The 12,918-nt window shown below is 31.6% G+C and overlaps 1 protein-coding gene across 1 annotated transcript; it reads right to left on the reverse strand.

Moving 5' to 3' along the window:
• Positions 1-3,483: 3,483 nt before the first annotated feature.
• On the reverse strand, positions 3,484-4,221 carry LOC107781684 (uncharacterized). Its single transcript, XM_016602422.1, has one exon. It carries the CDS (start codon positions 4,219-4,221, stop codon positions 3,484-3,486), a length of 738 nt encoding a protein of 245 aa, XP_016457908.1.
• Between the last annotated feature and the right edge of the window lie 8,697 nt (positions 4,222-12,918).

The following is a 12,918-nucleotide window of genomic DNA, read 5'->3' on the forward strand; positions in this document are numbered from 1 at the left end:
TTATTTTTAATCATTTTAATGCATAAATAATATTTTTTTATTTATTAATTATTTTTATAAATTATTTATTTGTTAAATAGTGGGTATTTAAATCTAGCCCTAAAATCCCCTATTTTCGGATTTAACCCAACACCCTTACACCAGCCCAATACCCTTGGACCAAGACCCATTAGCCCAGTCCCCATACCCATTTAAACATCCGACATAGGACCCCTTTAAATCGTGACCGTTGATCTCTAAAATTAACGGTCCACGTTACACCCTCACCCTAATCATTCTATACCACCTCGCTGCCCTGAAATTCCCTAGTCTCTCATCTCTCATGAACCCTAGCCACCGTTCCTATCAAACCCCCCCCAAATCCGGCCCCAAAACGGAATCCAACATGGATTTCCTTACCTTATTTACCTCCCCTCACCACTGGCCACTCGTCTATGATCTTACTTAGTTGCTTGCCTAACATGGCAAGCAAATCTTGCCAAAATCGAACCAAATCTGTTCACACCTCTAATTTATGTGGCTATTCCGTCTATGTTCATTATTGATTCTTTGTGAGTAACGAATATTCTTCATATCTGTTGATGATTCTTACCTACCCCAAATTAGGGTTTTCTCACCCTTTCAATCGGACCAAAATAGGTCCGATTTTCTGATTTTTAATGTTATTTCGCTTCTATTCATCTTATTTTGTGCGATTTTTACTTTATTTTCCACTGATTTCACACTTTTTCTAAAACTAGGATTTGAAACTTTCTCCTTTTCTTACCGATTCTGGTGAATCTTTCCTTTTTGTGTTCGATTACTTTCTTTCTTTATGTTTTTTCTGATTTTTACTTTAATATTTATTTAAATATTCTGAATAATTTTTGTTTTGGTATTATTTGTGTTTCCTTTAATATTTGCTTAAATATTCTTGATAATTTTTGTTTAGATATTTTGTAGGCTCCCTATAGTTATTCTCCTATGCAATTCATGTTATTCATTATGGGTCTGTAATAATTATTGTAATAACATTTGGGGTATTAGTAAAATTGGGAAAGGGATTTTTATCTTATAGGGAGAAGGCCCAAAAATGACCTTGTGGTATTCAAAATGGATCAATTATAACCCCCGTTTAAATTTGAATCCAAAAATGACCCTGCCGTTATAAAATAGGTCTAATAATGCCCTTGTGTTATTCAAAATGGATCAATAATTCCCTGGAATTTTTTTATATAAAAATACTTTTAAAAACTGAAAAATATATATTCTGTAAAAACTAGAAAAAGAAAGGAATTTACAAAATATATATTTTTAAGTCTTTTCAGTTTTTTTAAAGTATTTATTTTGTAAAAACTGGAAAAAAAAAAACTGAAAAAAATACTCTCCTAAAGCAGTGGGCTACATATGCAATAGTTTTAAAAAAATAAAAATATTTTGCAAAATCTTTTTTTTTTCAATTTGACTGTTCAATATTTTTTTGATTTATTTTTATAAAATAAAAAATCTACCATAATTATCGGTACAATTATAGATTTATATAAAAACATACGGTTTTATTAAAAAAAACCTAAAAATCGGTTCGGCACGGTACGATTATGTCAGTTTAGTCGGTTTTTAAATATTCATTTACACCTATATGTCGGTTTAGTCGGTTTAAATATTCATTTACAGTTATATGTCGGTGTAAATGAATATTTAAAAACCGACTAAACCGACATAATCGTACCGTGCCGAACCGATTTTTAGTTTTTTTTTTAATAAAATCATATATTTTTATATAAATCTATAACTGTACCGATAATTACGGTAGATTTTTTATTTTATAAAAATAAACCAAAAAAATATTGAACCGTCAAATTGAAAAAAAAAAGATTTTGCAAAATATTTTTATTTTTTAAAAACTAATGCATATGTAGTCCACTGCTTTAGGAGAGTTTTTTTTCCCAGTTTTTAAATTTTTTTTTCCAGTTTTTACAAAACAAATAACTTTAAAAAAACTGAAAAGACTTAAAAATATATATTTGGCAAATTCTTTTCTTTTTCTAGTTTTTACAAAATATATATTTTTCAGTTTTTAAAAGTATTTTTATAAAAAAAAATTTCAGGGCATTATTGATCCATTTTGAATAACACAAGGGCATTATTAGACCCATTTTATAACGGCAGAGTCATTTTTGGATTCAAATTTAAACGGGGGTTATAATTGATCAATTTCGAATACCATAAGGTCATTTCTGGGCCTTTTCCCTATCTTATATTTGTAATAAATAGGGTAAAAATCGTGCCTATAGGTTCAATAATGTTTGTTTAGTTATCGTGTGTTAGAAATCATGCATATAGGTATCATATTATGTTCAGTCATTATATGTTAGTAATCCTGCATATGGTTTCAATACTTGGTTTAATTGTGTTCTATTTATGCTTATTAGAAATCATGCCTATAGGGAATTGTATGATTCAATATGCGTTTACATGCTGCCCTATTCACAAATTGTAGAGAACATGTCTATAGGATCTAAAATCGGATTAAATTGTAGAAAGCATGCCTATAGGTCTAAATTAGTTTAATTATCATCTTGCTCGTTTATTCAGGAGTTCTCGACACTGTGTCATTATTATCACTAGAAAATTTGCATATACCACTAAATAAGCAATTATGAATATCCTTGCGTGATTACCCTTATTTATTATTGAGTAGAACACCTAGACATCATGCCTATAGGTTTAATCCCCTTATGTTTAAAATCAGTAGGCAAATTATGTAGGTTTCTCGAAATCGTATTTAGGAAATGGCTTTTGCGTGTAGTTGTCTGCTCATTAATTTGGTATCACATGGAGATCCTGATAAAAGAATTCTGCAACCTTAACTCATTAAAATCTGTCAATGTTAATCAGTTTGGCGTGTATTTTGTTGTCTAAATGCGGAGGATAACTTGAGCCCTTATTTGCTTATATGTGAAAGTCCTAAATGTTTTGCTTGTCACCTAGTATTTTCCTTTTTGAGCAACCTAAGTTAAAGTTTAGAACCACCCTGAAATAGAGGTTCAAATGCCTCTTGAACCATAGGCATGGGACGGGTAGTGCACGCATAGAGTACGACTTAGAATTGGCTAGTGCACTTTAGGTAAACAACTTAAAGATAGTAATCGGGTAGCAGGAGATGATAGTCTATACCCGCTGAATAATATGAGTAACACCCCATCTTGAGGGAGTTACGAAGTATTAATTACATTGCACAGGGTGATCCTTTAGGCTAAAAAAAAACTTAGGACCCCCCGCCCACCTTTGTTTAAAGTCAACTATTTTATTTACCCAAATTGCTTCCCTTCTCTTAGACTAATTCATATAATTCGAGTTCGGCCGGGACCACTGTTGTGGACCTCGAGGAGTGACTAACACCTTCTCCTCAAGGTAATTTGAGCCCTTACCTGAACTTTGGTGACGCGAACTGATTAATCTAGAGTTATTTGCAAAATAGGTGCCCTAACACACCTTAATCTGTTAGGTGTCGACTCTCTCTTTTAGCACCCGTCCTTCAAAAGAGTTGTCACAATGTAGAAGCCCGATTTCGCGAGAAAAAGGGCGCGACAAGTATGACTCATTCAATCCCATTAGAAACTGCAGTAGCCTATGATACTCAAAGTGCTGAGCATACTTCTTTGACTCTGGATAAGGACAGCCAGGACAAAGCATTGACGCATCAAATTCATCCCAAAGATCTCTCCATTTGGAAAAGTAGTCAACAACAGACATGGTACCTTGAGTAAGAGTATGAATCTCCCTATGAAAATACAGAACCCTAGATCCATTGACCTTGTTGAACCTCTCATTTAAGTCTTCCCATACCTTGTGAGCATTAGAGGCATATACTACACTACTAAGTAAACCTCGCCTTACTACATTCATTGTCCATGAGAGAACTATAACATTCACTGTCTCCCATTGGTCATGAAGTTCAGGTTCAAACCTGGACTTAGGAAATCGACCATTTACAAAACCTAACTTGCTCTTCCCTAACAATCCAATCCTCATAGACCTACTCCATAGTGCGTAGTTATCTGAACCAGTAAGCCGAAGAGAGATCAGAGTACTACCTGGAGTGTCTATTGGTTGAAGAAATAGTGGGTGATTGTAGTCAATTGACGAAAATGCAGTTACGCCGGTGACAGAATTGACATTACCAGAGGTTGTAGTTGCTGGATGTGAAGTATCACCTACCGTTTCTTCTCCAATCGCCATTTCCAGCTGCTTCTTAAGAGTAAACCCTAGACTTTATACTACACGCTATAATCGGATAATTTTTCAGAAGAATTGCAAAATTGAAGTAACAAGTGTAAAAACTGACTTGAGAACTACCTTCGATCTACTTCGGCGGCTCTGATACCATGTTAGCTGCCATGGATCTGAGGATTGAGCTTGAGGAAAAAGACATACAAATGAAGGAAGCACTCAAGAGAAACATAATTCTGTTATTTTGAAGAAGAAGAAGAAGAAGAAGAAGAAGAAGAAGAAGAAGAAATGATACAGTGTATCGTTTATACGATGAGTACAGTATATTTATACTGTACATTATAACTAACTCCTAATATTATACTAACTAACTAACCTTCGACTACAATTACATAGTTAAATACAGTTAATTTATTAGCTTGTTCACTAACGCTAGTCAACAAGTACAGAGTCACATTTACTTAAGAGCGCTTTATCCCAATATCATAGACGGAGCCAGGATTTCAAGTTTATGGGTTTGAAATTCTAATCGTATTAAGTTACCGGATTCAAAATTAATAATTTATACATATTCAATAGATTTTTAAGACAAATACAGAATTCAGATCAAAGTTATTGGATTTGGCCGAATTCGCTTCCGACACTCTAACTCCGCCCCTACATAATATAATACTTCTCCGTGAATCAAAATTTAATCAGACCCCAATCCGAATACGGAACATGGATAGGCGGAGAAAATGTACATAACTAATATGTCATGGTCGAAAAAGTTTAGATTAAAATAAATTAAAGGGAGAACAAGACGAAAACGTGGTTGTCTTTGACCTTCTCATGCCGTTCGTTGGAGCCATGTAATGAATTTTACAAATTTTAAAGCACGTAGAATCGTGAATTTTTAAATGCAAAGTATCAACATTATTAATTAATTAATCAACTAGTCAATCCGCTTGTCAAAGATTATTACACACTTAAGACTTTGTGTTGATCTTAAATTATTTATTTTAAATGTAACTGATCTACTTTAAATGTAGTTGATTAAAGTATAATTTTATTTATTGTACTAGAACTTTCCTTATTTCATTTAGTAAAATTTAATGCTGAATTATTGGTAAAGTTAATGTTGATTTATTGTGCTTAGCACCACAACTACTAGCAAATCAAGATTTAAAACTTCAACCACTACTATTTTGTGATAGAGAATACAAACTCTGTGACCATTTAATTTCATTCAAATTCACAAAAAATTTAAGTCAAAAAATTAACAGATGTAAATAGCTGCCAATTATAACTTTTGCTGACGAGATGGATCTTTGTGTAACTATTATATTAGTAGTACTATTTTTATTTTATTTTTGCGTATTGAGTTACTTTTGTTAGGGAACTTTTTATCTTTAATATGGAATTTTTCGGTGCGAGTCCGAACTTAATCAGGTCTCAATGCTAGTATCGAATATCTGGGTGAGAAACCAAAAAGCATACTCTTCTACTAACGTGTTCTCCATAATAATAATAATAATAATTCTCTTTTTTTTTTGGTCAAAGTAGAAATAAGTTGCTAAGATTTGGCAAAATATTACAAACCTTATTACTAGAGATAGATCTAAGATATGTAGTTCCAGAAATAACAAACATAAGACTGACAAACTAACATATAGTATTAACGTATTTTAAGGGTAACAATGACATTAGAAATATTATTATATGTGCTTTCCTTAACAAATATGTAGTACTATTTGGAAATATTTTATGCTTAAAAGAGATCTTAACATTATGTCTTATCATTACAACTTTCAAACTCGCTTGTGCCTGTCAGAAATTATCTATCAAAGTTATCTTTTTTCTCGTTTGTATCATCAGCGTCACTTAACTATGCCTATAGCACTCAGAAGATCACTCAACCAGATTTATTAAACTTTTGATTGCCAAATACCTATTTTACCCTCTAAATTATCAACTTTTATCTTCTATTTTTTTTTTTCCTTTTTAATATTATGATTTTTTCTCTTTTTAATCAACACTATGGACTTACCTATAGAACAAAAGTATTTTATTTATAAAAAGAAAAATCTAGCATTATAATGTCGAAATAATAATATAATTGAGCATAATATTCAAGAATATGTAATATATATTACAAAAATATTTTTATTTTTAAATAATTATTTTCTATAGTACGTGCATGGAATATATATTTTAAAACTTTATTTTCTTTCATTCTCAATTATGTAAATATTTTTTTAAGTTTTTTTGTTAATATCAAAATTATTATTACGAACAAATTGTTCTAATTAACTTTCTACTATGCTCAATATTTTATTCTTCCAACACTATATATGCTTAAATACTATTTTTATTTTAATTATAAATAAAATTTATTTATTCTAAGGTAAGTCCATAATATAAATTAAAAGGAGAAAAAAATTATTATATTAATAAGCTAAAAAATAAAAAGAATATAAAAGTTGATAATTTAGAGGGTAAAATAGATATTTGGCGATCAAAATTTTGAGAAATCTAATTGAGTGACCTTCTGAGTGCTATTGACATAGTTAAGTGACTTTGTTGTTACAAACGAAAGAAAGATGACTTTGGTAGATAATTTCGAATAGTTGAGTGACCAGTTAAGTAATGGACTCCTAGTCTGTTAGAGTAATTATGTTTCATATCTCTCTCTATATCTCTGTCTCGCTCGCTATGTTTTATATATTTTCGAAGAATTAACCCAAATAGTTGTCCACTTAATATCTTAAACTGAAAATAGCTGGTATATATATAATATGCGTATATTTTATGTACAATATATATATAACTGTGTATAATCGATATATAATTTATATATACTTGCTAGAAAAAATAAACATTGAATTGGATGGGATACTTGTGTAACAATCCCTATATTGTTTTAGGTTCAAAGCTTAATTTTCAATAAAATGGTAACTAATGCTAATTATTTAGAAAGATTTTCATTATATTATAGGTTTGAGTTTTAAATTTTAGAACATAAAAGATATATTTGAAATTGAATTATATTAACATTTGTTTTAGTAATTAAAAAATAACTAGAAATACATAAGTTGCTCTCTAAACTTGTCGTGAAAATAGTAATTACCACTTTATCAAAGAAAAAGGTGAAAAAACGAGCCAATGATACGTGTCCCTATATGTATACACATCGAGGGCAAAAATAGATTGTGCTATTTTACGTTGGTAACAATTCCATTTCAAACAAGTATAGGGAGTAATAGGTTGTCCATATAATAAAGATATAATTTTATCGGACAAGTTTATTGGGGCAATTTATGTATTTTTACGATTAAATAAAGGGTAGATATTAATTATTATGGGAGTGGTTTGATACGAGATGTCTCATAATAGTAACAAAAAATGTGCCCCCTTTAATTTGTGGAAAAAAGACATAATAGTAGCAAAAAATGTACCCCATTTAATTTAGGGAAAAAGACGTGCACCAATAGACCAGTCAAAAATTCAAAACCATAGACCACCAAAGTAATTGGTGCAATGGATGAGACTGTTTTTCCCTTAATCAGACGTGTCGGGTTCGAGCCCCGAGTATAAAAAAATTTTTAGTAGGGAGCGCTTCTCCCGAATGGGGTTCTACGCGACGCGAATCCGGATATAGTCGAGCTCCAATGCGGGTACCGAACACCGGGTGAGAAATAAAAAATAAAAAATAAAAATTAAAAATCATAGATATACTCTTTGACATTCATACTTAAAAACCATAGATAGAGCACTGAATATAAAATCGCTTTTAGTAGGGAACATTTTTAATTTTTTTGATAGGACTATGAATTACTCAGAGTCTTAAAATAGGTACCGAGCGCTAAATAAAAAATAAATAAAAACCTTTTCCTTAAAAAAGAAAGAAAGAAAGAAAGATCGCCCAGACAAGGATAAGTGTTGGAAGTTGATGCACGGTTGTAACATAAGATCCTCAAACAGACAGACATGGATATGCACTATAAGACATTCTTCTGAAGGGCTCATCACATCCATTGAGTTGCAACCCAACATCAATTATTTCAAATTTTCTTTTTTAAAATTCTACCTGCTATAGCAAAGGTATACATTATATTTATTATAAATTAAATTTATTTTTAAATATTATTTTTTATAGCTATCTTTTATATTTTATAGCAAAATAGGTATTTATGGTATATACTACTATTAAGGCATGAAATACGCTATTTATGTTTTTCCTCTTTCATTCTTTCAATTAACACAAGATTTTCTCTCAGATTTTTTCTTCTTTATCTCTCCTCCTTCTCTCTTCGAGCAACTCAAGCCCTATTATTGATGGCCGACGATATGGAAGAATCTCTCTCTCTTCGATTCTCTGTCATATTTTTTCTACCTTTTCTCTCTCCCTTTTGTCTCTTTGAGCAACTCTAGCCCTAATATTGATGGCTCACGAGAAAGAAGAATCTCTATCTCTTCAAGCAAGTCAAGATACACACCCGAGTATTGATGGCTAAAGAGACATTACAATAGAGTAGAAGGCATTCAGGAAACAAAAAAGAGTGAATTTTTCGAACGGAAATGAGTAATGTGATGAACTCTTATTATAAATTTGTTGTACGGATCCGACAAACTTTCTTCTCTTCTTTGCCGGAAAACGCCATCTCCGATGAACTTTCTTCTCTTCTTTGCCGGAAAACGCCATCTCCGATAAACTTTCTTCTCTTATTTGCTATTAGTCACATACAATGATACAAATATATTGTATTCTGTACAAATTCACTAAAACACATCTTATTTTTATATAAATACTTTTTTTGCATGTATTTGTGTATTTCAAAAATCTATATTTTTTTAATACAACTGAATGCACGTGTATTGATGCATACTTTACACACAATATGTATGAATACATGATATAAACATTGAAATATACTGAATACAAACAGTAAAATAGAATAAAATATAAATAGTGAATACATTTAATTTTAAAATACAATGAAATACAGTAAAACACATTGAATACAAATAGAAATAAAATGAATACAACCAATAAAATATACTGAATACAACAGTAATAACATCTATTATGAACAACTAAAATGCTGCTAATACAAATACATTTGAATATACTGAATATAAAATAGCGAATACTGTAAATATAAACATTGAATCTAATGAATCCAACAGTAAAAAATATATTGAAACACACTAAATACAAAAGTTTAATACAATAATTATATACAACTGAAAAATCATTCTAATTAATTGAGTTGGTAATGAGGCATGTTAGAACACTTCTAGAAATTCGGTAAAAACCGACCAACGTTGGTCAGTAATGGCCAAAACGTGACCATTTACTTGTGGACGGTATTTTTGTGGTCGGGAAGGCATACCGACCAAAGTTGGTCGGAAATTACCGACCAACTTTGGTCGGTCAATTACAACAACAACAACAACAACAACCTAGGATAATCCCACTAGTGGGGTCAGGGGAGGGTAGTGTGTACGCAGACCTTACCTCTACCCCCCTGGGTAGAGAGACTGTTTCCAGTAGACCCTCGGCATCCTTCCCTCCAAGAACTCCCCACCTTGCTCTTGGGGTGACTCAAACTCACAATCTCTTGGTTGGAAGTGGAGGGTGCTTACCATCAGAGCAACCCACTTTGTCTTTGGTCGGTCAATTGAATTAAAAAAAATAATTGCAAAAAAACCCGACCAAAGTTGGTCGATATTTTAATTATGTAATAAAAAGATTCACCATTTGGGAATCGAACTGGGTCTATACTGTGGCAGGATACTATTCTACCACTAGACAATTGGTACATTTTGTTTTAAGACTGTCTTTTAATTGATTTATACTATTTAATTATATTTTCGCACGAAAATAACCGACCAAAGTTGGTCAGTTTTATTAAAAAGTAAAATTATCGACCAAAGTTGGTCGGTTTTTTTAAATGACCGGCCGAATTAACCGACCAATTTTGGTTGTTTTTTTTAATATTAATTTTTATTTATTTTAATTGAAAAAGCGATCAAAGTTGGTCGGTTTCTTAAAATATAAATTCCGCGGGATTCAAAAATAATTTCCTGCATTTTGCGCCAAAGTCGACCGACCAAAGTTGGTCGGTTTCGTAAAAAATAAAATATTAAATAAAAATAAATAAATATATATATATATATATATATATATATATATATATATATATATATATATATATTGAAAGTTGGTCGGTCGACCCTGGTCGGTTTTTGCCGAATTTTTAGTAGTGAAATTTAGTTTGTTGAGTTATATTAGGAGTGTATCACGCTAATTGATACTATTTTCGTTATTAAACAACTGAATATACCTGTTTTTAAGGTGGTTGCCGTTACTATATTCATGAATACATGGCGCGAATATATGTAAATATGTGCGCGTACGGCTGGACTGTCATGATTTTATGCGCTTTTTGCTGCTATAGCGTGAATACAACGAATACACTATCGTAACAACTGAATAGTAGTTATAGGAAGTAATTATGCATATTGTAACTATATGAAGTTAATAGCCACTAAACAAATAGTGGATTGTGAACATTATTTTTAACTCGCACCTGAAATTATTTACATTTAATAGTCAAAAAAGTATATAAAAGTGTGTATGCGTTTAGTATGTATGTATGTATGTATGTATGTGTGTGTGTGTGTATATATATATATATATATATATATATATATATATATATATATATATATATATAGCGACTATATAATATCATTTTTCCATTATTTTACTGTCGCCACAGTAACTTCTGAGGCATAGCCGGGCCTAAGCGACCAAGATCAACGTGAAGTTTAGGGTGATTTGCACAAACAGGACATTTCAGGGGTGTGTGTGTGTGTGTATATATATATATATATATATATATATATATATATATATATATATATTGAGAATTGCTATACAATATCATTTTTTCATTATTTTACTTCACACACTGTGTGCCTTATGAGCCATGGTCGGGCCTAAGCGACTAAGATCAACGTTAGGTTTCGGGTGATTTACACAAATAGGACATTTCAGGAGCCATTCTCGTTTTTTGACCCTACTTACCCGATTAGCATAACTTTAAGTTTAACAAGTATTGCTCCGCACTTGTTCCATGGGCGATACTTTGACTTTTGATATTATATATTCACCCATGGGACAAAGGAGAGTCAAAAATCAAGATCATCCATTTTAAAGGTCCTTGGGTATAATTTTATATGAAGTTTTCGCTAGATGTCCTCTTTGTATCAATTGTTTAGTTTTTCTTATTTTGTTTACAATTGATGGATCAATCAGATCACAGTCTAAAGATTCTTTTTTAGGAAACTGAAAATCTTATGAGAAAACATTAGACTACATTCTAAAATTTTATAAATTATGGCAAATATTGGACTACAATTTAATATTTTGTTAGCAAACTAAAAATTATATGAGCAAATATTAGATCCGAATCTAACATTGTGCGAAAGGGGTAATTTTATAAGTGCTATATTTGCAAAACTTTTTAATTTTGAAATAAAATCCAGACAGTCTAAAAAGGGAACATTTGCATAAATCCACCGAGATCAACACATCTGCAAAAACCACACTATTTAAACTATGTTCATTTTTTTCAAAAATATTTAACATGTAGCCAATATTAGCAACCTTGAAACAAAACTAGCATGCTCCTTCAACTGAAGTTTGAACCCTCTTATTAAAACTAACACATACTATGGATTATGCGAGTAGAGAGCTGAAAAGTTTTCTGGTTCTTTCATTTAAAGATTCACAATTTCACTTTACTATTTATCTATTCCATTTACACTATAGTTGCTAGTTGCAGTATCTAAAACTGGTATAGTGCCTATGTTTCAAAAGACAAGCAAGAGCTTATAAAATAAAAGTATTACCAATCTTGGAAAAAGAAAGAGATGCATAAAATAAACTTCAGAAAATTGCTTCTCAATAAATTGATCAATGTGGTAGGGTTTGTTAAACAACACAGAAAACTTATGCCAATGTGGTAGAGTTTGGTGAATAATTGAACAAGCACAAAATTATACCACCTCAATAAAGTTTGTGAACAATTTAACAAATAGGTCGAAAGCATATAACATCAAATTATGTCAATATGGTAGAGTAAATATAGCATAATATCTACTATTCCGGTAGAGAATCCCTGACAAGCAATGTATGTGTGTATTTCTGAAGGTTAAATTTTTAAATACGTTTAAAATCAGTGGCAATTAGGGGCATCAAGTTACTAATTCATACCATGAAAGTTTTGGAGATGGTGGTGGAAGGGAGGGTAAGGAGGGTAGTGACTCTATCCGACAACCAATTCGGTTTCATGCCGGGTCGTTCTACTACAGAAGCTATCCACCTTATGAGGAGGTTGGTGGAATAGTACACGGATAGGAAGAAAGATTTGCACATGATGTTTATTGACCTAGAGAAAGTGTATGACAAGGTTATCATGGAGGTTCTTTGGAGATGCCTAGAGGTGAAAAGTGTGCCGGTAGCTAAGGCTCGGGTTAGGACTGTGGGAGGTGACTCGGAGCACTTTCTGGTTGTTATGGGGTTGCACCAAGGGTCTGCGCTCAACCCACTCTTATTTGCCCTGGCAATGGATGCATTAACACACCATATTCAATGGGAGATGCCATGGTGTATGTTGTTCGCTCATGATATAGTTCTGATTGATGAAACGCGAG

This window comes from Nicotiana tabacum, chromosome 12 (assembly GCF_000715075.1).
Source record: "Nicotiana tabacum cultivar K326 chromosome 12, ASM71507v2, whole genome shotgun sequence".
Taxonomy (NCBI): Eukaryota; Viridiplantae; Streptophyta; class Magnoliopsida; order Solanales; family Solanaceae; genus Nicotiana; species Nicotiana tabacum.